The sequence below is a fragment of the Rhodnius prolixus genome, unplaced genomic scaffold, assembly GCF_049639745.1.
Source record: "Rhodnius prolixus isolate KJV_2025 unplaced genomic scaffold, Rpr scaffold_28, whole genome shotgun sequence".
In the NCBI taxonomy this organism is placed as follows: Eukaryota; Metazoa; Arthropoda; class Insecta; order Hemiptera; family Reduviidae; genus Rhodnius; species Rhodnius prolixus.
In genome coordinates, this window is record NW_027411618.1 from 513624 (window position 1) to 540946 (window position 27323).

Below are 27323 nucleotides of genomic sequence, written 5' to 3' on the forward strand. Positions count from 1 at the left end.
CTGAATATTTTCAAAACTAAACATCTTTAATATTCAGTTGGCTTAACGGGTAAAACGGGACGAAACAAGTGCTATGGAAGTCTCTTTTTACAAACATAACTGAACAAAACCTTACACAAGTGTGTTTTATGTGAAGAAAAATCTAAATATGGTTATTTGCTTTGGGTTGTCGTTTTTTTTTAACAAACAAAATATGGGTAAAATTATACATTTTATTTGATATCTTGTTAACACTTTTGCTTTATTTCAAATACTACAAAAGCATTTGTCGTCATTTGCGTTTTAGAACTGTAATGATCAAACTAATGGTTATAGATAGCATTTAAATTGCTTTTGTGTCAAAATACAGATAAAATATAAACTATCCACCCAATTAGAAAATCTAAATCAATCCGCGTAAAAAAACAAATGGTTGCCTAGTAATTGTGGGTCAGTGAAAAAGCATGCGCGGATCAGTGTCTGACCCGCGGGTCATGGGTTCGCCGTCACTGCTCTAAAGAGTTACTTACGGTTAAGGGATTTAGTGTTGCTAAGTTGCATTAACATCTTCCAATAAGGCCCAATTTAAACCTTTTAGCTTCCTGCAATTTTTCGTTTTTGAGATATTTTATCCTACATAAAAGGAAATGAAGTGCCTGAAGAATACAGGAAATGGTAAATAACTCTAATATTCAAGAAAGAGTCTAGGAAAAATTTGTCTAACTATAGATTCCTATAAACGAATAGGGTAAGTAGGTTGTATGACTGAATACTTAAAAGAAGACCTCTAAAATGAGTTAGAAGGACACATTAGTAAAGAGCAGGCTGGTTTTAGAGCTGTCAGATAATGTGCTGATCAAATGTTTACCCTATCAATGCTCATTGTAAAAAAGATAACAAGTGATCGAGAATTACATTTGGTCTTTACAGATTTACAAAAAGCCTATCATACCGTACTCTTAGTAAAACTGGTAGGCTTGAGAAAGTTAGGTGGATGCATTTTCGAAAACTTCCATGTCAACAGAAAATTAAAGCAGGGCTGCTGCCTTCCTTCTCTTCTATTTGATACAGAGTTAATAAGCAAGTCCTTAAAGTTTGGAAAAAGTCATGCTTGAATGTAGGTGACCAAATAAATTAGAGTTGCATCTTCTCCCTGCAATATAAAGACGATTAAGTCATCATTGCTTCGGACGTCGATGACGTCCACGTCGGACGAGGATATAGGTGATCCAGATGCGGTTCAGTTCTTAATAAGAAGAAAAAGAATTCATTGTTTTTAAAGCCCCGGCCGTACCGCTATTGATAGGTAACTGAACGCTAAATACCAGCGAAGAATTCAAACACCTCGTATGCTGATCAACTAACGGAAAATGTGAGGCGAACATTTTGCATAAAGTTAATATTGCAGAAAGATGATGAATACCTTGAATTGTATCCCCTGGAGTAAAGAAATGAGCATATCCACAATGAGAAGATCTACCACGCTTCTGTAGAAAATGTAATGACCAAAAGTTTAGAAAATAGATCGCCAGCCCTCGAAATAGACTTCTGGAGGAGGAGTTGTGGTTTATCTTGAAGGACCGATATCCCTACTCAGTGATTAGAAATAAAGTGGGCATCAAGAAATCTGTAGTGTATTCTGTAGGATATAAACGCCTAAATTGGTGCGGCCTCCTATTGAGGATGCACGGTGATTGCTGGCCGAAAAGAGTTTATCACTATTCACAAAAGAAAGACGCAAACGAGACAGGTCTAGAAAATGCTGGATAGAGGATGTAGAGTCAAGTATAGCTGCTAGGACTTAGAGAAGGAGATTTGCTGGACCGGAAAATATCGCTCCTTGGGATCGGGGACATGATCTTAGGATGTAACAACCTCTACAATTAACAAATTTAGTAATAACTTTAGTGGGGACTAACACATATTATGACCGTAGTTTACGAAGGACTCACTTTTTTCCAAGAACAAAGCCTAGGGGGGGAATCTGCAAGTCTATGTTAATGGTCCGGGATTCTAAAGATTCACTCAAAAACAAAGTAAATAAATAAATAAATAGAAGAATATTATTTTTATTTTATTACAATCATATTTATGTTGGCTAAATTCTGCAAGCATGCAGCAAACATTGCAACCTACATCATAACCTGACGTTTGATGTCTTCATGCAACGTAACTGTATTTGTAGTGCCACTAATTTTAGATAACTCGTAGAAAATAGATAAAAACTTGGAAGATACAGTTATTAACTTTTACTTTTATATTCCTTAAACTTTTTTATATTATTAATTTTAGTTCATTTGCTTAGTTGAAAATTAAAACAAAAATAAAATAAATAATGGGTTTGACAATATCCAGTGTATTGTCACGACTATTTGGAAAGAAGCAGATGAGAATCCTAATGGGTGAGTGTGCCGTATATTTCTAGCAAATCAATTTAAGAGATCAATATTATTTTATATGTATTATTTATTTTTCTTGCATTTTTCTTTCAGTCGGCCTAGATGCTGCGGGCAAAACTACTATATTATACAAGTTAAAATTAGGCGAAATCGTTACAACAATTCCAACAATAGGTGGGTGGTAATATTACAATTAAATATTTAATTATAACATTCGATTAATTTGGATTTTGTGATCTGATAGGGTATAAGGAAATTCTATTAGTTTTGGTTGTTATCTTATAATTCTAAAATATGAACCGTTTATTCTCTTATTAAATGTGTAACTGGAAATGTAAGCTCCAAGTTTGTTAAAGTTGAACTCATCTTTGAGCCAAAAAATTAAATGTTCTTCCCATTAAATCTACTGTGGTTTATCAAATTCCGGGGCTATACATGCTAAACTATAAATTTCTCATAACGACCTTTAAAATAAAATCCAGTACTAGGAGTCAAATCCAATAAATGTATAGTTATGTATACACTTGTTGCATATGAGGGTATCATTGTTTCATCAGTGGACACTGAAGAACTTTACTTCGTGACGTATCAAAATTTACGAAGTACAAACACAACGGGACCGATGGCAGTTCTTTCCTTAAGATCTAAAGGCTTTTTCACATTAGTTCGCTCTTCGTAATAATGTGCCAGTTTATTGTTAATGCATTCCAAATTCAGTGCAGGCCATCACCAGCCTGGCCTTAGTATAAATGCCTATTCTATCAGTATCAGTGATATTGTCGTGATTGCTGAATTAGAAATCCTGTAGTTTCTCAGCTGAGTCTGAGTATTGTGACTAAGTCACATTGGATTAGTCTTTCACCCAAGTCACCTCCCACCAATTTCAATTGACTTTTAGCTGTATTCCTGGGATTATTCAGCTCAGTTTGCTTTACTGTTGGGTGATTTGCTGAATATTTTCTCTGCGGTTTACTGCTCGTAGCGAAAATTATTGAAGTAGTGATTTTTTTTTTTTTTTTGCAGGCTTTAACGTAGAAACTGTGGAATACAAGAATATCTGCTTCACCGTATGGGACGTAGGCGGCCAGTGGAAGATTCGACCACTGTGGCGGCATTATTTTCAGAACACACAAGGTTTAATATTCGTGGTCGATTCTAATGATAAGGACAGAGTAGAAGAGGCTGAAAAAGAATTGCAAAACATGGTAATGCAATATTATAGTATGTGAAAGGTTCCCAGGGGTTCGTCTTGTTCAAAGAGTGACCTTCCTTGTTGCAACATTTCTCCTGCTGTAAAGTTACTCAACTAATTACCGTTCTCTTTCGACAGCTTAATGAAGACGAGTTGAGGGAAGCTGTACTGTTGGTGTTCGCTAACAAACAAGATCTTCCGAACGCTATGACACCCGCCGAACTAACTGAAAAATTAGGCCTAAATCAGTTAAGAAATAGACAGGTAATATTCTACCCTACAAAGTAAGCAGTTGTATCACGGTTGTGTGTCGCCTGCGTGGGGCTACTTTTAGATGTTTTTTTTAAGAAGGTAGGCCTACGGGAGCTCTGTAAGATGCAGGTACTGTTAATTAGTCATTGTTAGACATTGCTGTTACCAAGGCTAACTGAGACTACCAGCTACTAAGAGGTAGAAAGGGTAACACTTCTCAATGACATAATGTTGGAAATTGTTGTCCATAGGACAATGTATCGAAGAGGTACTTCTAACTGTGATAAAAAGACTTATTTAAAGAATACTTATCATTTAAACAGCAGTGGCTTTTATCTCTTAAAGTAGAAGAAAGATTGTTATCTTTGAGTGAAAAAGTAGATTGTTGCCACTCTTTCAGACGAGAGAGAGGCAATGTCCTCTTTAGCTTTTAAGCTTTAGCTTATTATTAAGGATACTTCCCAGATTGTCGTTCCAAGCATTGATATTAACTTTTTCGCTCATTAGTTAATCTTGTTGGTAGGACAGTACCAGTGTTTGGAAATAACTTCAGACCGAAGGAAACGTAAAGGTTATACAGGTTCTGGTCGTCGACTTTTTCTTTGCATAGTGTTCTGTTTGAGAAATTGTGTAGATCACAACTGCATATTACTTTTACTACAATTTCGCTGGTTAACGAACTTAACCACTGTTTTGGGGATACACATTTTTCGAGCAAAATTTTCTGAGGTCATCAAAACTATCTTAAAGTAACGAATGGAACCTAACACGACACTACAAAAAAAAATCGCGTTTCCTCTGAAACCGTGAATTAAATAATGCTAATAATAATCATAAATATAGTAATGAATAAAAAAATTGGTGATAAAAACATGTGGAACTTAATCAAGTCGTATAGTGAATCCTATGTTGACTAGTATGATTATTAACGTTTTGAAAAAATTGAGATAAGAATTATATTGACTTTATGCGATGCTCAAATAAGAAGATAAGAACAAGACAAGACGAAGAATGGCATGCGCTAATGTTAATGCTAAACTTGAATTCCAAAAATTAGCAGAAGCGTGGTCATTTCTAAGAGGGATGAGTAAAAATGACAAGAGAAAAGTTAACCTAATAAGAATTAACCTAAATGATTGCGTAATTTACTATTCAACTTTGCATAAGGAAAAATATAGAGGAATTGAAAAAGAGTGAAGAATTCATTTATCAAGGTGGTGGGATAAGGATAAAAGAAAAGATACTGAAAAAAGGCAAGAATGGAAAAGCGGTAGGAATCCATTTAGAACTCTTGTAAGTATGGTGGAGAGAAGATAAGATTGGTGAATGGAATACTTGAAGAAGGCAAGTTACCGAAAGAAATTACGGTATGATACATATCGTCTATAATTAAGAAATGGGGCAAAAAGAAATTTACCAACATGTAGAGGGATACTGAATCCACTTATGAAGATATTAAGGAATTTAATAAGAAAAAGGTTAGAAGAGATATTCTACACATCACGAACAATGCGGTATTACAGCAGGAAGATCAGCCGTTGAACATATTTTTACACTTTAGCAGGTGCTCAACTGTAAAATAAATGATTCCTTTGGCCCTTTAAAGCGATTTTTAAGTTATTCATTAGTTGTTCGAAATAATAAAGTGGTTTCTTTAATTTGTTGGGAAGTATTTTTATTAGGTTTTCTTCGAGTCTTCAAGGTTTCATAGCTTATTTGATTTCATAGCTTTTTTTACATAAAGTATACAAAATTTAATTAGTTGATTTACAGGTGATGATATACTAAATTCTTATATTAAGCTGAATCATGCCTGTATTTCATTTATTTATTTAATTTTTTATATCATTGAGTAAACTTTTGAAATTGAAAAGGTTATATTATGATTTTTTCATTGTGGTTTTGCCCAGCAATCACACTTTTACTTACGCTATAGGACCAAACAGACTTTTGCTACAGGTGTTGCCATTGTCAAAAAGAGAAAAATCCTATAAAAGTCAGCAGTCTTATTTTTGATAAAATACTAAAATTTATAATTTCTAGCTATCAGTAATAAATGCTGAAGTTATATATTCTGCAACCAATTTCTCTTTATCGCTTTCCAAAGAAGTCGAACTCTCAATAGGAAGATATCGTTATCGTTGAAAACCGTTGCTCTAGATTCGCTTTTTAAACATTTTCATTTATTTGAGATAGAAAAAGGAGAGGTAGGTGCCTCTCGAGAGGAGGTCCTTTCGGCAATAATTCGGATGTATATATGTGTTCGACAAGAGAGGCACATGAGTCGCCCGTAGCGTGGTGAACACTTCTCTGGTTGGCACAAATATCTGTCTGAATCAGTCGTAAGCTAGAAGATATTTGATAACTATTAGTAAGAAGAAAGTCTCGTGACCCAAATAAATAATTAACTTCGATATGATCACTAATAACTTATAAGCCTGTGTTTTTAATAAGATGCAGGATTCTATTATCAACTAACGTGAAGGTAGACTGTTAAAGATCTGTATCCGAATGCAGCCATTTATTTACCTTCTTTTTATAATTTTGGCATAGTTTTGGGGACTTCCATATCCTCATCCATATTTTACTGTTTTGTTTTTTTTTTTTTGTTTTTTTTTTTTTCTCTAATCTTGCTGTTATCATCTGTTCACAGTGGTACATCCAATCGACTTGCGCGACTCAAGGCCACGGTTTGTTCGAGGGCCTGGATTGGTTGTCTAATGAACTAGCCAAGAAGTGACACTATTCAAAATGCAGTATATGTTTTGCATATTACTAAAATTGCATTATTTTGGCCACCAAAAAAATAAATACATGTACTAAATTTTTTGTATTTTATTTGTTTTGAGAGTTGTAAGCAAATTACATTATAGGCTGTAAACTGAAAATGTAATATTTGTATGGCTTGGTACATTAGTAGGTTGATCAAAAATCTATGAATTGTAATGTCTCTAGACTTATGTCTAGCCGCTTAGCTCTCGTACTTGCGGCCACGTTCACTGATGATCGTCCCAGTCAGATACTTGTCCTGACGCCCAAAATCTGACTCTCATGGTACACTGAAGTGTACAAGGTGTCGTAGTGTTTTTTTTTTGTTTGTTTATTCGGCTTCTTCCAAATTGAAATTGCAAGTTTAGTTCCTTGATTCACTAAAGACCACAATTACTAATGTACCTGCCCTAAGTACATAATTTTAGTTCGGCCATGAAATTTGGTTGTATTTTAATTTATTTTTATTTTATTTTATTAGATTTATTTCATTAGTTTTGTTTTTGAGCGTTTTTATCTGTTGCGCTGACAAAGTAGTTGCTTTGGCTTCCAAAACCTAGGACTTCTGTGTACTTGCGAGTTGCAAACCAGGCGCCTAAAGTAAGATCATTTGTTGATCTTATTTTCATGAAGTGCTTGTGTTCTCTTTATTTATAGATATTTAGAACGCGTGTTCAGAGAATTTTTTTTGTCAGTTGGGACCGAGAATTTGTTTTTCACTTCTAAAGTTTCGTTCAGAAAAAATTATGTGGAAAATTGTATTTCCTTAAATGTTTGTCATACAGTACACTGAGAAAAATTTATTAATGAAGATAAAATTACCTGCTCATATCCGAATCAGTTAAAGAATTAATCAGTAGAAATGGCGGTCGTACGCTAGAAGCTATGTGTTATCTTTCAGTAAGAAGAAAGTCAAAGAACCAGTCTTTCTTTGAAGGTAGATGAAAATTCGAAACCGATTAAAAAATAATCTGTCAAGAAAAGTGTTTCAATCTCGGAAAAATAAAGTTTTTGAATGATTTTGTAGTGGTGGAAGTTTCCTACGTCCGTCTAAAAAAAAAAAAAAAAAAACAAATAAAAATGAGTTATACTCAGATTCTTTTGTTTTCATTTATTTTTATTTTCTACTAAGAATTTATTAAAAACTTTTTTTTTGAAATTTATTTAAAGCTAGTTTTGGGTAAATCAATTAATTGATACAGACTGTTCGTTATTGACCTCAAGTAGCAAACATGCTCAAACGTAAAGTTTCACCAATATTATCGGCCTGTAAACTTCATTTTGAAATTACTATACAGAATTTAAATATACAAATATAAGTTGTAAATGGTTGTTATTGAATAGGTTATATTGTTCTTTAAAAATTTGAAAATTCCATCCTTCTTTGTTAATATCTATTGCATTTTTGGTTTGATCATTGCACATAGTTAGGAAAGTTTTGATTGTAATTTGGTGTATTGATATATTGGCTTGGTCAAGAACAAAAGGGATTTTCAGGACAAAGTGAATGAATACTCTGATTGCTATCGTAAATTGGGGCGTTAACGATGGTGAGTAGGATTTTTAGTGGGAGGGATTGCGTTTAAGATTCGGCTGTACTTTTACTCAAACATTCTTTCTCTCTCCCTCCTTCATATATGTATACATATATATTATATATAGTTTCAGTTATATTCTGTCTCTCCAGGATGAACCTTCGCGTACCAGACCTTTGATTTTTGCAAAGACAGAATGGCACAGTTTGTCCGCCTTATTACGATCCAGATTTATACGCGAGGACTGAAAGAATCAGCGTTTTATGTATCGGCAGCTTAGTTGCTGTTGTTGTAAGCTGGAATCTTGAATTCATTTAAGCTGTAATTGCACCTATTGGCCGTTGGTATTCGTATCTGAATCTCTTGCGAAACTTCACAACAAAAGAGCAGGAGTGGACAAACTTCCTTACGCTCTGTTGTGAGTGTTTTCTAATAATTGTAACCTCCTACTCACTTTTGTGTCCTTTCTTCATTGGCTACCAGGCCCACTGGTTTGTGCAACTAGCTGAACCTTCAGAAAGGTTTCCTTCATCGTAATTGCTGATGTACCAACTTATCAATATCGTCTGCTTAGGCTAGCTGCTGCCCCGATTTTTGGAGGATTGCCCCTGTCGTATTCATCACTGACTCTCGAACACATTTTTTTATGAGTAATATAAAATAAATGTCAGAGCGTTTTCCTTGTCTTAGACATGTGACATTCTGCATTGCATCACCACTAGAAGTATCAACTTGGTAGGGAAATATTCATGCCTATAATGGATTAATTCTGTTTAATAATTTCAAAATTATTTGTTTGTTTTTTGTTTTGCCTTGAATGCCCCAAAATATTTGCCTGATTATTTTTCTTTATATATTTTTCAGAACTAAACATAAATTAAAGGAAAAATATGAAGTGAAATAATAACGAAAGATTGTCCATTTATAAATCGATGAATAGAATAGAAGATGTCTTTATTCAAATTATATACTAAAGTGCATCACATACTCAAACTATTTTACACAAAGACGCTACCACGATGATTTTATAAATCTTCCGTGTGAGCCAGTTGTCGGAAACATCCTTTTTTATAAATCGATGACTGTAACACACCAAGCGCTCTTGTCGCCGATGAAAAAGTTTCACTTTTTGACATCGAGTTTAAAAACCTTTGTGAAATGAATAATTTTACCAAACACAGACCCTTTGATTTTCGTGATGCCTACAAGGATCTTAGGGTAGATAAAACCAACCGCTATTGATATGTGCATTGCAAATAGTCTTTGAAAGGATGAATTAATGTATTAAAGAAAGTTGAATCTGTTAAAACTATTAATACTTCGATGAGTTGCCTTTTTTTTCTTTTTTTTTTTGGCCAATAAATATAATTTTATTTCATTTTTGGGTGTAGATATTTTTACGAGAATAGCAAGTCACTTTATTTATTAGACTTATTTTATTAAACTTTATTTATTTTGCTGGTATGCCCATAGCAAGATGCTCTTAGTACAGCGTGCAGAATAAAACCTAGATTCATGCCAAAAATCACATACTTAGTTTTATTTTTTACCTTATACAGACACACTGACGATGACGATACAAACTCTTAACTAAATCACATCGTTGAGGCTTTTAATATTAAGTTGTTAATAAATATCTTTAATTCAAGAATTATATCTTTGAAACAAAGGAAAAGGAAGATGTCTTAATTATAATGTAATTAAAAAAGTTTGTCATTTTATTTTTTAATTTAAATAAATCTTATTAATAAAACAAGAGTCTGATTATTTTATTTTACCTGTTGGGGCTCCGCCTTCATCGCAACATGTCTATTTCTTTTGTAATTTTCTGTTTTAAAAAAAGGTATATCAATATGTGTACGATCCCGAGAAAGGTTTCTCTTGTACATTGGCCCTGTATACTAGACTGTTAATAACCTGCTAATAACCCGGAAAACTAACATCCAACTAACAAATAGTAACATACTAATCAATGTTAAGGACAATAACGAACATGAGGAAATGGACTCACTAACACGAAGAACTAACTCTAATGAGTTTCATGCTGGTACTATAAGTACTAATAATATTGGTTCAAAAACCGTATAAAAGTTACAACAAAAACATCTCAAGCAGCAAACAATCTGCTAATCCTAGAAAAAAAAATAACAGTATACATCCGTTACCTGAGGGTTCAAACTACAAGAGTCATCAATCATAACGAATTGGATGAACAAGAATTATTAACGGAAATGATCTCCTTCATGGTCTCTATAAACGTCAGAAGGGTGATAAACAAAATTATTGACTACAATAAAACTGAACTTGTTCAAACCTGTATGTTTCATAAGTTTTATACGTGTATTGTAGTCCCTATTCGAACAAGTAAGTTTATATGGGAAATATGCTACGTTGAGCCTTACATACTTACCTCCCTTAGAACAATGCAAAATCTGCTACGTTTCACACACGCAGAAGATCAATGTCGTAGTATGCCTCGTTGTGCTGTACTATAGGGGAATGTCCATCCAGTCGCCGAAGCGTTGTAGTAAAAAGAAAAATTAGAAAATATTAGCTAGAATGACCAGCAAATGATTGTATTTTGTCTCTTGCCACCGATATCTACTACAGAGCTAAAATGTACATATCAAGTTGCCCCAATTTAGAAAAAGAAGTTCAAAAACTATGTTAAAAAAAAAAACCGCAGTAAGTGCGAAAATAGCATATAAGTGCATTTTCCCTAAAGATATCTATAGTAGAGCTAGAATACACTTATTAAGTAGCCTTTATATGGTCAATCAGCTTCAAAACGAAGGAGACATTATAGAAATTAAGAGATTAGAAATAAATATCAATAGTAGAGTTAGAATATTCACAGTCATCTTGATTTGAAAATGAAGTTTAAAACGAAGAAAAAATTAAAAAATAATAGCTATAATGATCAGCCAATTAGTGATTAACAGCTAGAGATTATACATATTTAGGCGCACTAATTTGGAAATAGAAATTAAAAACGAAGGAAAAATTACCTAGAATGACCAGAAAATTAATTTATTTTGCTTTAACTACCGATATCTACAGCAGAGCTGGTATATTTTTGAGCCGTAATATGTCGATTCCCATCTTATGTAATTCAATGTCTTTTGGCACAATTATAGACTACAACGATCTACACTATTGAGAGAAATATGAACTTTTATGATGGAATACTACTGGAAATATTGGAAGATATAATTTATGTGGATAGATAATAAAGTTCATTCATGTTTATAAATTTATGTGGAGATACCTACAATCGATGATTGTGCCAAAATACATAGCATGTACATGATATTAATATTCAAAATTTAGGTTGAATGAAAGATTAGGAAAATTAATCTTCTCATATCTCTGCTTGCATTGCACCTAAAGGTTCATATTTCACACAATTGTGATTTGTAATTTATAACTGCCAAGACATAGAATTGCGTCCTACTATTAGTACTCAAAATATTAATGGATCTTCCTGTATCTCGTTTTGCATTGCATCTAAAATGTTCACGTCACTTTCAATTTTGGAGATAGAAGTAGTTAATAATTGTGCTAAATACGTAGGTAGTGTTTTGTACAATAAAAATCGTGATATTCATATTAAAAATATAGGTTATATGAATGATTAGAAATTTTTTTATTACTATTTCTCTTTTTGCATTGCCACAATGTTCATCTTTCTCTATTATAGAGATAGTTGCACTGATGGTTTCAAAGATTCAAATGGAGTTGGTTCTACCAAATTCAACTATCAAGGTATAGTAGGAAATGTACAGATTCCTCCCTAACATCGCATTTATAAACACAGCCGAACTAACGGCTATCAAAAAGTACCACCAGTATATCACTGCCATGAAAGGAAAAATCAATATTAACTTTACGAGTAAGTAAAAGTGTGTAATCCATACTGAAAGAATCTGGACTCAAAGCTCGTACTACACGTTTTTAACACTATCGGTTTAATTATAAGATTCCAAAAATGGGTAAACTTGTGCTTTCAATGTGGGTTAAAGGGAAACCGGAATGAAAGTAACGAAATGGCGGACTCGCTAGCTAATGAGGCAGTTAAACTTAAACATCCCAACACTTCCTTATTGCTTCGCTCCGATCTAAAGAATCACATCAAATGATCACAATACGTGCAATGGAAACAATACAATTTTTCGTACCCAAGAAACCTTGGTTCCATATTTTTTTCCTCCCCTTCTAGAAACCCTAGAAGAGAACCGTTTATTCTGTATATCCCCAGAAGTATAATTGGTTCCTTAATTTTCAACACTGGTCCAAGTTTTTTACCTCGAATATTGAACAAACAATGAGAAGTACAGGAAAAGAAAACCACGCTCATCAGAGAGGTACGGTCCCCGAGGGGCGTGTAGCTGAGATAGGCCGTTCTTATCGGTTTCTGAGGCGCCTGCAGTGCTGTAAATGGCATAGTATGTTGTACACTTCACCAGTGATGATCCTGCTTTTGCTGGTACTATTTGTGGTCGCTGCTTGTAGTAAGTTTGCACGCTAGGTTATCTACTTCTAACTAATGCAGTAATAATTTAAATGTTAATTAAATCACATATAAACAATCTAATGTGAACCAAATTACTCACCCAGTCCTCTATTGGCAGCTAACCGAAATATCAAATTTATACTTTCTGCGATTTTTCGTATTTGAATTATAGTGGATACATAAGTATATCCTGACTGACCGATAGTAAAAACCACTGTTTTGTTCTCAGGGGACCTTAAAAAAAATGGTTTTTTTTAAAATGAAAACTCTAAATTGTAAATTTGCATAATTACAACACCTTCTCTTACTTACTAGGACAAAAGAAAGTTAAAGTACATACATAAATTATAGAAACATTAATTACAATGGTTTTTCTCATAACATCATTGGTAGAAAAGTTATTCTATGTAAAAATACCTACAGAGTATGAATATCTAGCTTGAAAGTTATTTAAATAATAATGGAAAAATAATGTTTTTAAAAAATATGTTTAAATACTGTTTTTAAAAAAATATCCTCTTAAGTAAGGTAAGTATTTCGGTCACATCAATCTTTGAATTATTTAGAAAATGCTCTGTACTTTGTGAACATAATTCCTCAATAACGATTAATCGCAGGAAGCTGGGACCTCTCCAGCAAATTTGATTACCATAACTTGCCGGTCAAAACCCCCTCAACTGGAAATACTACTTTAATGATAAGATTTCTCACTTCTTTCAGGATTTTCTTGATAATGTTCAAACAATTTTCTTTAAACATTTTTTGCATTTTCGTTTACGACTTCTATTAAAACGCTTCTCATGAAAATTCGATTAAGGAGACTTCTGTGAGAGAAGTTGGCTAGAATTCTTTATAAACTAGGTTTTTGACTTGAAATATATGGCCATTCTAAAGACTATAGATTAATATCATGGCGCCGTAGAAAAATAACAGAAAAAAAAGAGCGGTCATAGAAATTGAACTGAAAGTATCATCATAGAACTTTATGAATATGATAGATCTACAAAGTCATTTCCTTTGTTCAATTTTAGTGTAAAAGAAACCCGTAAAGCGTTTGGAATTTTACCGAAATAAAAGAGAGAATTTTCATCGTTTTTGTAGATCGTAGGTATATTGTTTCTACATTAGTTTTTTGAGAACTTATTTGGTGGAATCTGGCTTTATCAGACTATTAAATAATATTAAAACATCAAAACTTTTTTTACACTAGAGACGCATTCACAAAGTTTACATTTGAAATTATCGCTGACTGTTGTTAAGATTGGACGTACGTCCTGATCATTTCTTATATCCGGCAGTTGTTTAGATTTTAGAGGTCTCCGAGTCCGTGATCTTGTCGTGTTTCTGTAGTACTTTGGTTCTCTAGAAATATGTATGTTGTCTTGTCTGAAGTATTTTTATCTTAGGTACTTCCAGCCTGCTGTGGATTTGAGTAAAACGCGACACTCCAAAGCGACACGCAGCATTTTATATTTAGTAAAACTTGGAGTACATTCATTTCAATCCAGTAATGTTTTGTGTACAGATGTATACAAAAGACAAGAGCAATGAGTTTCAGAAGTGCCTGACTCTTGATGAGCTGTCTGAGAGTGATTCTAGTTTTAAGTAACTAAAAATTGTTACTAAAACATCGTTGCTTTTTGGTAATTAGTCCGCAATTTTGCCTTTTTAAATATAGACATACAGATTTAGAGGCGTTACTTTCTGTTTTGAACAAACTCTCAAAATTGTTGAGGTTTGTGAAAAAAGTATGGTTAATATAGTTTCGTGTATTTTAAGAAGAGCTAAAACTTCGCTTGCAAAAAGCCTGTAAAGTATATTGTTACAATCCTTGGATCAAAATGACCACTGTCTTACTAGGAGGTCGAGAAAGTAAAAATGATTTGGAGGAGTGGTGTTGCAGGCTGGGGAGGAGACGGCCCGTGCAAGAATTCGATTGCACCTTCGACTGGAAGGCGGCTCAAGGAGGACCTACTCTGCAACTACGATCGCGATGCTCGGCCTGTCAAGAACTCAACCAATGGCACTACCGTCTTGATGAATATGTTTCCTATGGTTTTTGATCTGGTAGGTTTGCGAATTAAGGGGCTCATTCTCTAATCCCGTTTAAAGAGCCCATGAACCAGAATTCAAAATTAAAGTGGCTATTCCATGAACTACAATTTTACATACTTAAATTATGATTAAGTGCCTTTTTCAAAGGTTTGCTCGAATATTTTCTTTTTTTTTTTGCAGGACGAGGAATTCAGCAAAATGGAGGTTCATACATGGCTGCAATTGGTAAATATTTTATTCAAGAGATTCATGTGCATGTTAGTAGAAAGTCAATATTTTAACAAATTAAAATTTCCTACCTTCATTCAATTCATTTTTAAATTTCGACTGGCAGATCATCCATCTTATTAGGACGGGATTCTCCTCACATGATTTACAGGATCTGAATTAGATCTAATTCTCAGCATCTGCAACTATAAATTTTATTGCAGCAAACTAAACTTACCGCCAAAACTAAGCCATAATTTAATCCTAACCATTCTTTGCCGCAACAGTTGTTAAATCTTGCAATGTTTATTAGCCCTATTATTTATTAAAAATCGTGTAGTAAACTTCGGAATGGATGATTATAAGCTACACATTTATATAAATCTTTGTTTTGACCTTTTATAAGTTCGCTCAAAAGTGGTCAAAGGTCGCAAAAATCTTATTCTTTTTTTGTAAATATCTTGTTTCCTTTGCTCTAAATGACGTTTAAAGAAACAAGATATTGTAACTCCGTTTCATTGAATATTTTTTAGCAAATTTTTTTATTTATTAACCCTTCACTGCATGAAATTTTATTTTTCGTTCTAAAAATTACAGATGATCCTTCAAACCCTCTATTTCATGGAAGAAATAGTAAAAAAAAATCCTGAACATCTCTAATTGATTTTATTTAGGTTTTTTTGCTCCTACCCCATCGGCTGAAGACTTAAATTTAAAGAAAATAAATTAATTTCTTTTTTAACTAAGTGCATCTTTCTTAAGAACTTAGCTAGATGTATAAGGTTACGCTAATAATTTATCAAAATTCTTAAATGAAATGCCGTTTCCACCAACCCCTTTCTGAAGCAGCATGTGACGAAAAAAAGCAAATGGGAGGACCCATAGAAAAAACACTACTGTCACTCTACCAGTGCATTCTGTGGGACAACCTTTCACCTACATAAACAAAAACGTCGATTCTAAATGGTAAATGCATCAAATAACCGATAGGATGCAGTAGTTTAGAAAAATTCCAGTACAAAAGGTAAGTAGCCGATTGGCTATACCATGCAATGAAGGGTTAGTATGTAATTATTAATGTTTCTCACCTTTCGTAGAATTTGGAGTTTATTAAATTGTTTTTACTTTAAAATTAGACCAAAAAGTTTGGGAAGTGATATTTTAAATGTTAATGATTTTTTGAAATTTAGACAGGACATCTCAAGGCCACTGGCGTTTTAACCTCTAGAACTTTAACAGAGAGAAATCAGGATGAGAGGCGACAGTCTAGTGGATTGGAATGTGAGGACGGAGCACTATGGAGTCTCTGTGTTCTTAGTTTTTCACTTCCAGTTGGAAGAAATTATTCTGTGTGGTTTGATTGGATACATATAGAGAGGCGTTCATTATTGTACGAAAGCTTTTGGATTGTAGGGGCTTGTTGCGGTTGAGGTTGGAACGTTTGGATGTACCCCACAGCTCGCAGCCGTAAGAACACATTGGTTTGTTAAGTGATGCATGAAGTAAACGTTTGTTTTCAAATGACAGCCTTTATCTATTTTCTCGTAAAACTTGACAGTAGCGAATTTTCATTTCCTGTCTAGAGTCGAGTGAGGAGGTTCCAAGTAAGTTTCTTGTCAGTGTACTTCCCGAAAGTAGTAGACGATATCAGAAGCAGGAAGAGGAATTTTGTTGAAATCTTGAAGGAGGAAGAGTAATCGTATCTCCTGTCTATTTCTTTCGTTTAACTTAACCCTTCGTTTTTTTTAAACCATCTTTGGGGTTTGAGGAGATTCAGCTTTATCATCTACGAGGGTCGTTTGAAAAGTCCGTGCAAAGTCAGAGAGATAGCACTACTGGCGCGTATCGAGGTTATGTTTAGTTAGTAGCATCTCTTGGAAGAACACACACCAAGTTTCAGCCAGATCGGTCTATTTCTTTGTGTTTGGCATTCGTTTGAATCGAGGAAGTCGAGTGATTTTCAAAAAATGGACGAAAAAGAATTTCGTGTGTTGATTAAACACTACTTTATGAAAGGCAAAACACCTCAGGAGACTAAAGAGAAGCTTGATAAACATTATGGTGACTCTGCACCTTCGATTAGAACAGTTTATAAGTGGTTTCAAAATTTTCGGAGTGGCCATATGGGCACAAGTGACGCTGAACGTTCTGGACGCCCTGTTGAGGTTACTACTCCAGAAATCATTGATAAAATCCATGATATGGTGATGGATGACGGAAGAGTGAAGGTGCGTGAGATTGCTAGTGCTGTGGGCATCTCGAATGAACGGGTACATAATATTTTGCATCAACATTTGGACATGACAAAGCTATCCGCAAGATGGGTGCCGCGATTGCTCACGCTTGACCAAAAACGAAATCGTGTGAAGTGTTGCAAGGACGGTTTGCAGCTGTTCCAGAAGAATCCGCAGGACTTTAAGCGTCGTTTCGTCACTGTGGATGAAATATGGATACATCACTACACTTCTGAGACCAAAGAACAATCTAAACAATGGGTTAACAAGGGGGGAATCTGCGCCAAAAAAGGCGAAGACCGTTCCTTCGGCCGGAAAGATTATGGCGACTGTCTTTTGGGATTCGCAAGGAATAATCCTCATCGACTATCTGGAAAAGGGTAAAACTATTACAGGTGCATATTATTCATCGTTATTGGACCGTTTGAAAACCGAGCTGCAAGAAAAACGCCCACGATTGGCCCACAAAAAAGTCCTTTTCCATCACGACAACGCACCAGCTCACACCTCAGCAGTTGTGGTCGCAAAATTAATGGAAATAGGGTTCCAACTCGTTTCACATCCCCCCTATTCTCCAGACTTGGCTCCCTCGGACTACTATTTGTTCCCCAATATGAAGAAATGGCTGGCGGGAAAAAGATTTTATTCAAACGAGGAGGTGATTGCAGAAACGAATGGCTATTTTTCAGACTTGGACAAATCCTATTATTCGGAAGGGATCAACAAACTAGAGCAGCGTTGGACGAAGTGTATAAGCCTAAAAGGAGACTATGTTGAAAAATAAAAAAGGTTTACCCCAAAAAATTAAGTAGTTTTTATTTTTGCACGGACTTTTCAAACGACCCTCGTACATGGGTAGCGAGAATGGTTTTCGGTTTGGTCGGGATGTGTGCTCTGTTCACTTTGCCTAGGACTACTTTGCTTCCTTCATGAACACCAACTTTGACTCTTCGGTAGGACAAAGAGAAGACTCAAACATTACTTGAAAGTAACGTTTGGAGAGATAGGATTGGTGTATGAGGTGGATGTTAATGACTGGATGGTTCTTAAAGAATAAAAAGAATATTTTTTCTTTGATTTTGTTGCTGCGCTGTACGGGCCTCATTCAGAGCTTCACTACAAGCGGGCAAAGAGCACTATATCTCCTTATGCACGCCATAACTGAACTTTGTATCAATATTGGATAGATTCCAGATACTTTAATATGTTTGTAATTTTTTTTCTCTGATTTTACAGGTTTGGAAAGATGAATTTTTGACCTGGAATCCAGTCGATTATGACGGTAAAAAGTATATTGTTATGGAAGGATCTGATATTTGGGTGCCAGATTTGACTGACTTTAACAGGTATAGTTATAACACAAAAATCACCGAATGTCTGTCCATCGGGTTCGGTAACTTGGGTAACTGGTTATTTAGGCTGAAAAAATTTGTCTTATGATTGCTAATTGGTGCACGGTACTTTAGATATGTTTGCATATCCATAGTACTTGGACTCTCAGTAAGATATCCGTAGAGCAGAACTAGGTTGCAAGTAATTTGTAGAAGTCCTATGATTTTCAGGAATAGTCGGTGTAAAATTAAATTTTTTCGAAATAAATTATGTTTTCAAAATTTTTTTATTTTATTTTAAGGAAAGGGGATTTGAAGGAACTAACAGATAAACACTCAGTAACAAAAAGTAAATTCTCAGTAACAAAATAAAACTGTTTTATTGTGTGATAGCAAGTGAAAACAAAATTAACTAATATAATAAATATAATAATAAGACATAAGACATAATTAATTTGTTTTAAGATACATATCTCATACAACAGAGTTTGGTTTATTTATTATATACAAAAATAATAATAATAGTAGTAATAATAAAAATAATAATTTTTTCCCTCAATTTTCAAAAGAAATTATAAATAAGTGAATAAAATATATAAAATAATTAAACAAAATAATAAAAGAACAAATTAAATATTTACTTTTAATAGAAATAAAATAATAATATAGGTAACTATGATTAAAACTATTCATTTTTTATATATGCTCTTAGTTTGAGCGACCCTACTATATACAAGTAAGTATTATTTGCCTGATCTTTGTCTTGAATTTCCAGCAATTTCGTTATTTTGGCCACTTTATCATTCACGCCATTCATATATTTTGCCAGATATTGCATTCTTAAAGGTTCGTACTGTAACCGAAAAATAGTCGTAGATAGCAGGAGCGGCTACATAATGTAAATTTGCACATTGGACTGCAAGACAAGGTGCTATTTACAGCCAAGATTCCAAAATTAAAAAAAAAAAATTCATTCTCTACCTTACGTTTGGCCTGGCCAGTGCCTGCTTATGTTATCTATCGTCTGTGAGTTCTATATTTTTATTATTATTTTGTATCTTGCATAAATTTTCCTTTTTGTATGAATTTTTCCTTAAGTAAAGGTATTTTGTTGTTTGGTTCATTAAGCATAAGAAAGAATTTTATTTTACTCCCTATCGCCCCGGGTGATTGTCTCCAGGACCCTCCCTCCTCTCACCAGTGAGCTATCCCGCCAGAGGCACCCTTAAGGGTATTTTTCTAATTGACGCTGGTTAGGGATATCGTATCTGATAGCTTCGGCTATCTGGCGCCCGCAAGGATACCGCCCCTGACCGGTCACAGTACAATGGGCATTCTGTCAAATAATGTTCTAAATTCTCTGGCAATTGGCATTTACATATAGAACAGTTCTCAGACCCTTCAAATTTATGGAGTACCCCATTCCAATATAGCTTAAAATATTTATAATTATTTATCCTCAATTGACTAATCAACCTCCTTTTGGCTATATTTTGAACAAAATGTAAATATTGTTCTCCCAAACCAGAAGTTGTTAGATTTCGGTAATAAATATTAGAATTTGAATTTTATAACCGCTTCAGAATCTAACGACTTATGGTGGTTCACATACCGTTCAATTACGTTCGAGGTTTCCCTTAGTTTTGTCTGGATATCCTGATTCAAAACCCATCCGGATCCCACCGTATCAAGTTTTCTTTTAATTTGACTGAACCAGTTGTAGCACAGATCATTACGCTCCCAAGTGTTAACCACTTTAAGTCTTTCATAACACAGTCTGGGTAACCTAGATGGTGGCATGGTAAGTATTCTGTGTAGCCAGCCAAGCATGCGTTTCACCACTTCAGCTTTCACATGCCTCAATCCTAGTACCATTCTCGCAAAATGCATTGGAGTAGTCCGAGGCCAATGATAGAGCGCTTTATAGAATCTATATGGGATCAATTCCAACCTATGGCAGTGTAACGGCCCCCAAATTTCGGCGGCATAAAGTAAAACAGACGTAACCATAGAATTGCAGAGCATCATTTCTGTATCAAAAGATTTTGATTTTGCCTTACTTAAAATGCGTCTGACATTTGCTGCCGCTATCATAGCTTTTTTAGTTACAGAATCAACATTCTGATTAAATTTTCCGCGATGAGGCAAATACCTCTCCTAAATATTTATAATTCTCCTCTACTTCAAGTTTTGTATTTTTAAACATGGGGTGTTTCATATGTTTCTTCAACCCCTTCGACGAAATACCATTGCCTTAGTTTTCTGCTGATTAACTACAAGTTTATTACTGTCGCAATATTGCTCAAGTAATTTTAGTTTGCGGCTGGCATCTGACCACGAGCTTGATAAAAGAACTAAATCATCAGCAAACAGTAAAGTATTAACCTCATTACGCGAATCAATAGCTACTCCTCTGACGTCATTTTGTTCAAAGAATTTGATTAAATCAGAAATATAAAGTGCAAACAGCAGAGGTGATAAAGAATCACCTTGAAGGATTCCCTGGGTTAACTCTATTTCTTGATCATTTATGACTATCTTAGATTTACTGTACGCCTCACTTAATAGATTTACCATTTTGGTACTTACACCGAAATTAGATAATTTTTGAAATAATTTGTAATGATTAATTGAATCAAAGGCTTTCTTAAAGTCCACAAATATTGCAATTAACTAACATCAAAATCTCTGGCATGACCAAAATTTAATATCACTAAAAAAAACCTATAAAGAAATTTCGTATGCATTTAAACTCAACTTAATAAGTAAAGATATAAATTTTGTTTTGAACTCCACTTTTAATCCCCATTACAGGCTACTGAGTAACTTTCACTATGATACAATATATAGCAGTCTGAATTGTTCGATTGATAAATTAAGAGTATTAGCTCAATTAAGAATGGCCTCAAATAAAGTAACTAGAGTTATTATTGGAGCTGAAAGATTTCAATTTAATGCCAGTGATGACTGCAAAATCTGCCACTCTTCCGACAAGGACACTTTAACTCACTTCTTAATTTGTTGTAGTGCCTTGGACCACCTGAGATCTAAATTCATAAATAAATATTTGCCTCTTTTAAAACATGAAAATTGTATTATAGAAGCTCTTTTGAGCGATATAAACCAAAATAAACTAAATGACACATACTTTTTTGTTAGAAAAAGCCTAAATTGCAGACAAACCATTCTCAATAAATACACAGCTAGCTTGGTAGTGGGAAGGGAACGAAAATTGGCAAAATGAATGAAAGGAGGGGAAGGGAGAGAAAAGAGGGAAAGAGGAAGAAAAAGGAGGGAAAAGGAAGGAAAAGAGGAAGAGAAAAAAGGAAAAGAAGAAGAAGAAAAAAAAAAAGAATAAATGGATAAATAAATGGATAAGACGAAACTATTGTAAAGTGCCGTGATAATTGCTAGGTGTTATTACTATTCCATTACGTGTACTATTAATAATTTGTTACTTTCCAAAAATTAAGTCTAAAGTTTGTGTTTATTTGTTTATGTTTACCTGCTTATTCTAAAAGTGTCCATTTATCTTTTAGTTCATATTACTCTTTTTATTATTTTAAATAAAACTCAAAAGAAAATTGTTTATTTTGAAATATTCTCTATTTGTCAGTGATGATTGAAGCTAATTTTTTTTTCATTACGAGAGTTTATAGCACATGTGTTTGTATTAAGGTTCTTATTTTTTTTTTTTTTTTTTTTTTTTTTGGCGCATCAACAGCTGAGGTCATTAGCGCCCGGAGCTTTTTCCAGTGCACTGCCGGCCTCCGGACAGTGTTCTCTCGTTACAGACAACACTGTCCATCACCGGACAGTGAGCTGTAAGAAGCTCCTAGGAAGAGGAAATCTAAGGGTCAGCTGCTGGATTCGAACCCGGGACCTCCGCGTGGGAGTCCAGTATGCTAACCTCATAGCTAATCCCTTCCCTTCCTTTAACATAAAATGTCCAAATTTATTTTCTAGTTTTTTGTAATATGTAATTATACGTAACCAAGTATACGGTCTGCTTTAGAAGTAAGATAGTCTCGATATTTCATAAGATTGTAAATATTGGATAATGGATAAATGCCCTTACATTATACAAATTTGCACATTGCTTACCAAGTAAACCTCACTGCTATTATGTATATGGATGAGCGTAACCGAATCGTTCGAGTGGTAATGGTAAGCATCTACAATTTTTTTGTAGTTCTCTATTTTTCTATTTGTAGTTCTCTATTTTTTTTTCTTTTTTTTTTGTCACAGCAGAGTTAATTCTAAGCACGTTATTACCTGGACTCCTTAGCTATGAAATGTATTTTCTATAAGCTAATAAAAAAAAAAAATATTGCAATTAAAGACACTTTTTTTTATTGTTAAATTAAGATTTATTAAGGAAAAAAGCACAAAAATATTGTCATTACAACTCCTTCCCTGTCGAAACCCATTCTGTAAAATATAATAATAAGATACAATATTAATGCCGAATTTCAAAGGCACTAAGTCGTAGGAACATTTTTTTTATTTAATATTTATTCATGACAAAGTTAAAATAGCCAAAGCTTTTATTTTTTAAAAACGTTTTCAATTTTTCAGAACTAACACTGAAATTTTATCAACCGGAGGTACTAAAGTTGTACTAAGATTCATCAAAAAACGCAAAATATTAAAATGTTGCAAAAACCTTTGTGTCTCTATTAAAAGAGTCGTATTTTATTATAGTGTACTTGCTTTGCATTGAATGTTTCATAAACACCCACAGAGCTCTTGTATGAAGGATGTGAAACTTTACAAGCCTTCAAGAATCAGAATTGTGTGCAGTTATCTAAAAGTAAATTTTAGGACAATCAAACGAAGAACCTAAGACCAAAACTGGGTTCTTTTCACTTTATCCTCGAGCTTACGCAGTATTCCACTCAAGTCACGCATTTGGGAAGCTTTTACTCTCTCGTGGCCTTTGAAACTATGCAAAATGTGGTGACAAGATTTTTTTTTTCTACATATTTGTAATAACTAAGGAACGGATTTTTATGTATTTAAAAATGCCAAATATTTAATTAAAATATGCATTTATTTTCGTCAATTATGTGGAAAATATGTGATTTTCTTAAAATATTTTCTGGAATATTTAAGTAAAATGGACATTTTTTTTTATGAAAATGGATTTGGGGGGGGGCAAGTTATAATTATTTATACAAGAAAAGAACATTTTCACAATTTATAATAATTTATTAGGAACAAAATAATTTGTTTTTACAAGTTATAATGATTTATACAACAAAGAACATTTTTACTATTTATAAAAAGATGTGTTGAATTTTCAATTTTGAAAACTTCACTCTTCGAAATTGTTTGCAACCACATGAAATTTCAAATGTTGGAACGTAAAGTGACGACGATCTGGGCGTAAGATGGATTTGTAACGACTAAAATCCTTTGAAATGAGGATTTTTAAGTTTGTGGAAAGGGATATCTGCTCTAACCAAAGCCCGACACAGATCTGTACTCAGTGTAGACTTACTTGATGATGGAGATGTAAGGAAGGCTTAATAGGACGTCCTCTCTTTCTTTCTGTTTTTATTCTCTATGTGCGATCCGGTGGCAATATGTTGGGTGACTTGGGAACGTTGAGAGCAAGAAACGCGCTTGTCACAAGCTATGCAGTACAAAATGTCTCCATCACTTCGAAAAAGTTCTGCCGGAAACTCGCGAAGATATTTAGCAACCAGTTGTTTGTTTGAGGCCGATGTTCGTGGCATTTCACCCAAAAAAGAATACACTAAGTGACCGAACGAAATGAATTGGACACTTCAACGAACGAGCTGAAAGAACAGACAACTTCAAAGAACTAACAAGTGCCCGTCACTGTTTAGCAGCATTCTGTGTAAATTACAATAACCATTGTACCCACTGTGATTTACAGCCCTACAGTCTGTGGTTCACAGTTCCTGTCAATTTTCCCAATTATGAAAATATGCCCAAAATGAAAAATATGAAAAAATATGTACATATTTTGATTAAATATGTAGAAATATTTATTTATTTTAATCAAATATGTATAAATATGCGATAACATCCAAATATGTGGAAATATGTGAAATAAAATTGGACTCAAACGGCTTAAAAAGTGTCAGTATGAATACTTCTAGTTGAAAAACGTCTGTAAATTGCCTAGAAAAAAATATGTAAATACATACGAATCCGTTCCCTAGTAATAACCAATTAACTTAAGTTTGAGGTCTAGTTAAAATGGTCAAATTGTTTTCTTTAATATCCTTAATAGACTAAAATCCCATTATTACTGAAATCGTTAATTTTTTTTCTAGTCATGGGAACTCGAATGATTTTCTCATAGAGAGGAACAAAGCCACAGTGTTCAATACGGGCAAAGTGACGCTAACCTTCATGACACTGTTTACCACCCACTGCAAAATGGATGTCCGATATTGGCCAAACGATCGACACACTTGCGGTAGCATGATTGGATCTAAAACCTACCTTGGCCCAACTCTTGATCTATCAATAACAAGCAATGTAAGAAGCTATATTTTGACAAGTTAAAAACACTGTGCATGTGTCTTATATAACAACAAGTTAGTTGCAAGAAAGCTCGAAACCATTTTGTGCTTTAATCTACTAAAAATTAATTGCAAGCCAATTGAAGACTTCAATTCGACTTTTATATTACTAGAAGTTCATTGCAAGGAAGTTCAAGATTTCAGTTTAATAAACAGTTACAAGCAAGCTAAAATTTAGTTGGAAGCAAGTTCAAAACTTAAGTTCAATTATATGGGTTATATGTTAGTTTTAGTTGCAATTAATTTTAAAACTTCACATTCAAAAATTTGTAATTTATCTTCTTTTTTCAGTCGGTGAGTTTAATTTTTTTTAAAGGGTCCAGAAAATGGAAATTAGAAAGTGCGACTCTTATCCGCAAAGTTGCCGAACTGAACGCATCTTTTATTGTAACACTTGATTACAATTTTACAGTGAAACGACATTCAAAAACTCATATATCAACGACGGTGTTGCCACTTATCGGTAAGTTACTGTGTCTTGCCTAGCATTCACGAAAAATGCGCCGATGGCGCGATAACCTTTCATGGACGGAATTGCCAGTTGCAGGCACGTTTGAATTCTTATTTTTCAATTCTTCTATTGAATATTGTAGGTATGGTGGTACTTACTTTAATCTCTTTTTGGCAACATCCGTTGGAATTGCCACGCATTGTCACCCTAGTTGTGTCACTCATTGGACACTTCTTCATTGTGGAGCAACTATCTTGGCTAGTTCCTGTCAACGGTGAAACTTCCGTGCTTATATGTAAGCAACAATTTTACAATTTTCACAAAACAATTTATAGAACCCTGAATGCAAGAACATTAGTCTCTCAATTCAAGTATTCATTAGTCTCTCATATTTTGATTTCACTCTTTTGATAACAATTTCAACATGCATTATGTGTGTAAGAAAAAAGTATTTTGATATCATTACCAAATTGAGGAAAAAGTTTATAAGAAACTTTTTAAAGATATTTTAAATGATATAAACTCAAAACTTAGTGACGTGCCAGACGGAATTAAATATAGAATCGCAGTTTCATTTTAGGCTATTTAATTATATATCATAATAGAATATGGTTCAAAAAATTGGAGTCTGTACAAAATGTATCATCTAGAACCTTAAAAATTGTACACACAAGAATTTGTTTTACTGATGTACTCTGCTAACCGCTAAAAGTAATTGCCGTTTTTTGTGTTGTAGTGGACTTAGTTGCATACTCGCTACTGATCTGCGCATTCAGCCTTATGCTGCCTGTCGCCTACAGGAACTCCTTTGTCGACAAACCCTTACCAATATGGCTGAGCAATCTCCGCCTGAAAGTGAACAACTCTAACGCGGCATGGTTATTCTTTCTGACGGCGCCGCAACAGCCAGTCGGCCAAGCCAGCGCCTCTGATGAAGAGGCTATTATCAATACGTCGCCCAAATATCGCCAAGATTGGCTAATCATTGCTAATATTTTAGATCGTCTAATATTCTATATCCTAATGTTAGTCTATATAATTATGTTTGCTGCATGTTTGTCCAACTAAATAGTTCAAATCTGACTGAACTAAAGAGGTTTGCTCAAGTGTTTAATAAATTCAATTTTATTGAAAACCTGTAGTTTTGTCCTCTTTTAAGTTTTGTCTCTTTTATTGTGAAGTGTGCATAACTTAAGGCTGGAATGGCTAAAAGAGAACACGAGACACAATTCACAAAGAAAAAGGCTTAATTCATATTACACACTTCAAAATAAATTATTTATTAATTTATATCATTTTCACAGGCATACAAAATAAATAGAAGAAGAAGAAAAAGTCTTTATTGATTGTGCCATATACAGGGTGTCCCAAGGTATATGGATAACGACTTTTTCTCGGGAACTAAGATAGCTAGAAAAAAACTAAAAAATACGTGTTCCCTTAGTTTTTTGTTAGGAATCCAAATTTAATTTGTAAATTTTTTTCGGTGCTTCCAGAAGCGAGATACAGGCACCAACTTCATTTTTTCAAATGGGAAGGTGCGGTTTTTATTTCAGAAATAGATTCCTCTATTTTTTTAAAGAAAAATTTACTTGAACGGTTTTTTTCTGTGAGCGATATTTTAGAAGTTATGAATGAAAACATGATTCTTATAAGAAATGACAAAATGATAATATTATAACGGTTTTTTGATTGAATAAGATGAAAAGTACTATTTTATTATAAATTTTACTCCTCATTAATATTACAGATCATGCTCGAAATGGCCTCCACCATTAGAGATGCATAGACATGCACTTTCCTGCCAATTACCCCTTTCTGCCAAAGAAATAGATTCGGCTTTAAC

At 33.9% G+C, this 27323-nt stretch overlaps 2 protein-coding genes across 3 annotated transcripts; both read left to right on the top strand.

Moving 5' to 3' along the window:
- The first annotated feature begins 2104 nt into the window (after positions 1-2104).
- On the top strand, positions 2105-9884 carry LOC141457586 (ADP ribosylation factor 4). 2 transcript variants are annotated; one of them, XR_012460422.1, is made up of 6 exons: positions 2105-2381; positions 2472-2552; positions 3402-3583; positions 3709-3834; positions 6476-6638; positions 8991-9884. XR_012460422.1 is itself a non-coding variant. In XM_074134775.1 (5 exons), the coding sequence occupies exons 1-5, from the start codon at positions 2315-2317 to the stop codon at positions 6560-6562; spliced, it is 543 nt and encodes a 180-aa protein (XP_073990876.1). In that variant the 5' UTR covers positions 2105-2314; the 3' UTR covers positions 6563-9884. The 2 variants fall into 2 exon arrangements, 1 of the variants encoding a protein (XP_073990876.1); XM_074134775.1 differs by having other exon boundaries at positions 6476-9884.
- Positions 9885-12484: 2600 nt separating this feature from the next.
- On the top strand, positions 12485-26729 carry LOC141457578 (neuronal acetylcholine receptor subunit alpha-5-like). The gene is made up of 8 exons (XM_074134757.1): positions 12485-12637; positions 14543-14706; positions 14875-14919; positions 18372-18481; positions 24775-24982; positions 25318-25489; positions 25620-25772; positions 26214-26729. Exons 1-8 carry the CDS (start codon positions 12574-12576, stop codon positions 26543-26545), a joined length of 1248 nt encoding a protein of 415 aa, XP_073990858.1. The 5' UTR covers positions 12485-12573; the 3' UTR covers positions 26546-26729.
- Positions 26730-27323: the final 594 nt, after the last annotated feature.

Bases quoted from the DNA above. Each gene is read 5' to 3' on its own strand.
- LOC141457586 (XM_074134775.1), top strand. From the start codon at position 2,315: ATGGGTTTGACAATATCCAGTGTATTGTCACGACTATTTGGAAAGAAG. The intron at 2,553-3,401 runs GTGGGTGGTAAT...TTTTTTTTGCAG, and splicing joins TACAACAATTCCAACAATAG to GCTTTAACGTAGAAACTGTG. The intron at 3,835-6,475 runs GTAATATTCTAC...ATCTGTTCACAG, and splicing joins ATCAGTTAAGAAATAGACAG to TGGTACATCCAATCGACTTG.
- LOC141457578 (XM_074134757.1), top strand. From the start codon at position 12,574: ATGTTGTACACTTCACCAGTGATGATCCTGCTTTTGCTGGTACTATTT. The intron at 24,983-25,317 runs GTAAGAAGCTAT...TTCTTTTTTCAG, and splicing joins ATCTATCAATAACAAGCAAT to TCGGTGAGTTTAATTTTTTT. The intron at 25,773-26,213 runs GTAAGCAACAAT...TTTGTGTTGTAG, and splicing joins TGAAACTTCCGTGCTTATAT to TGGACTTAGTTGCATACTCG.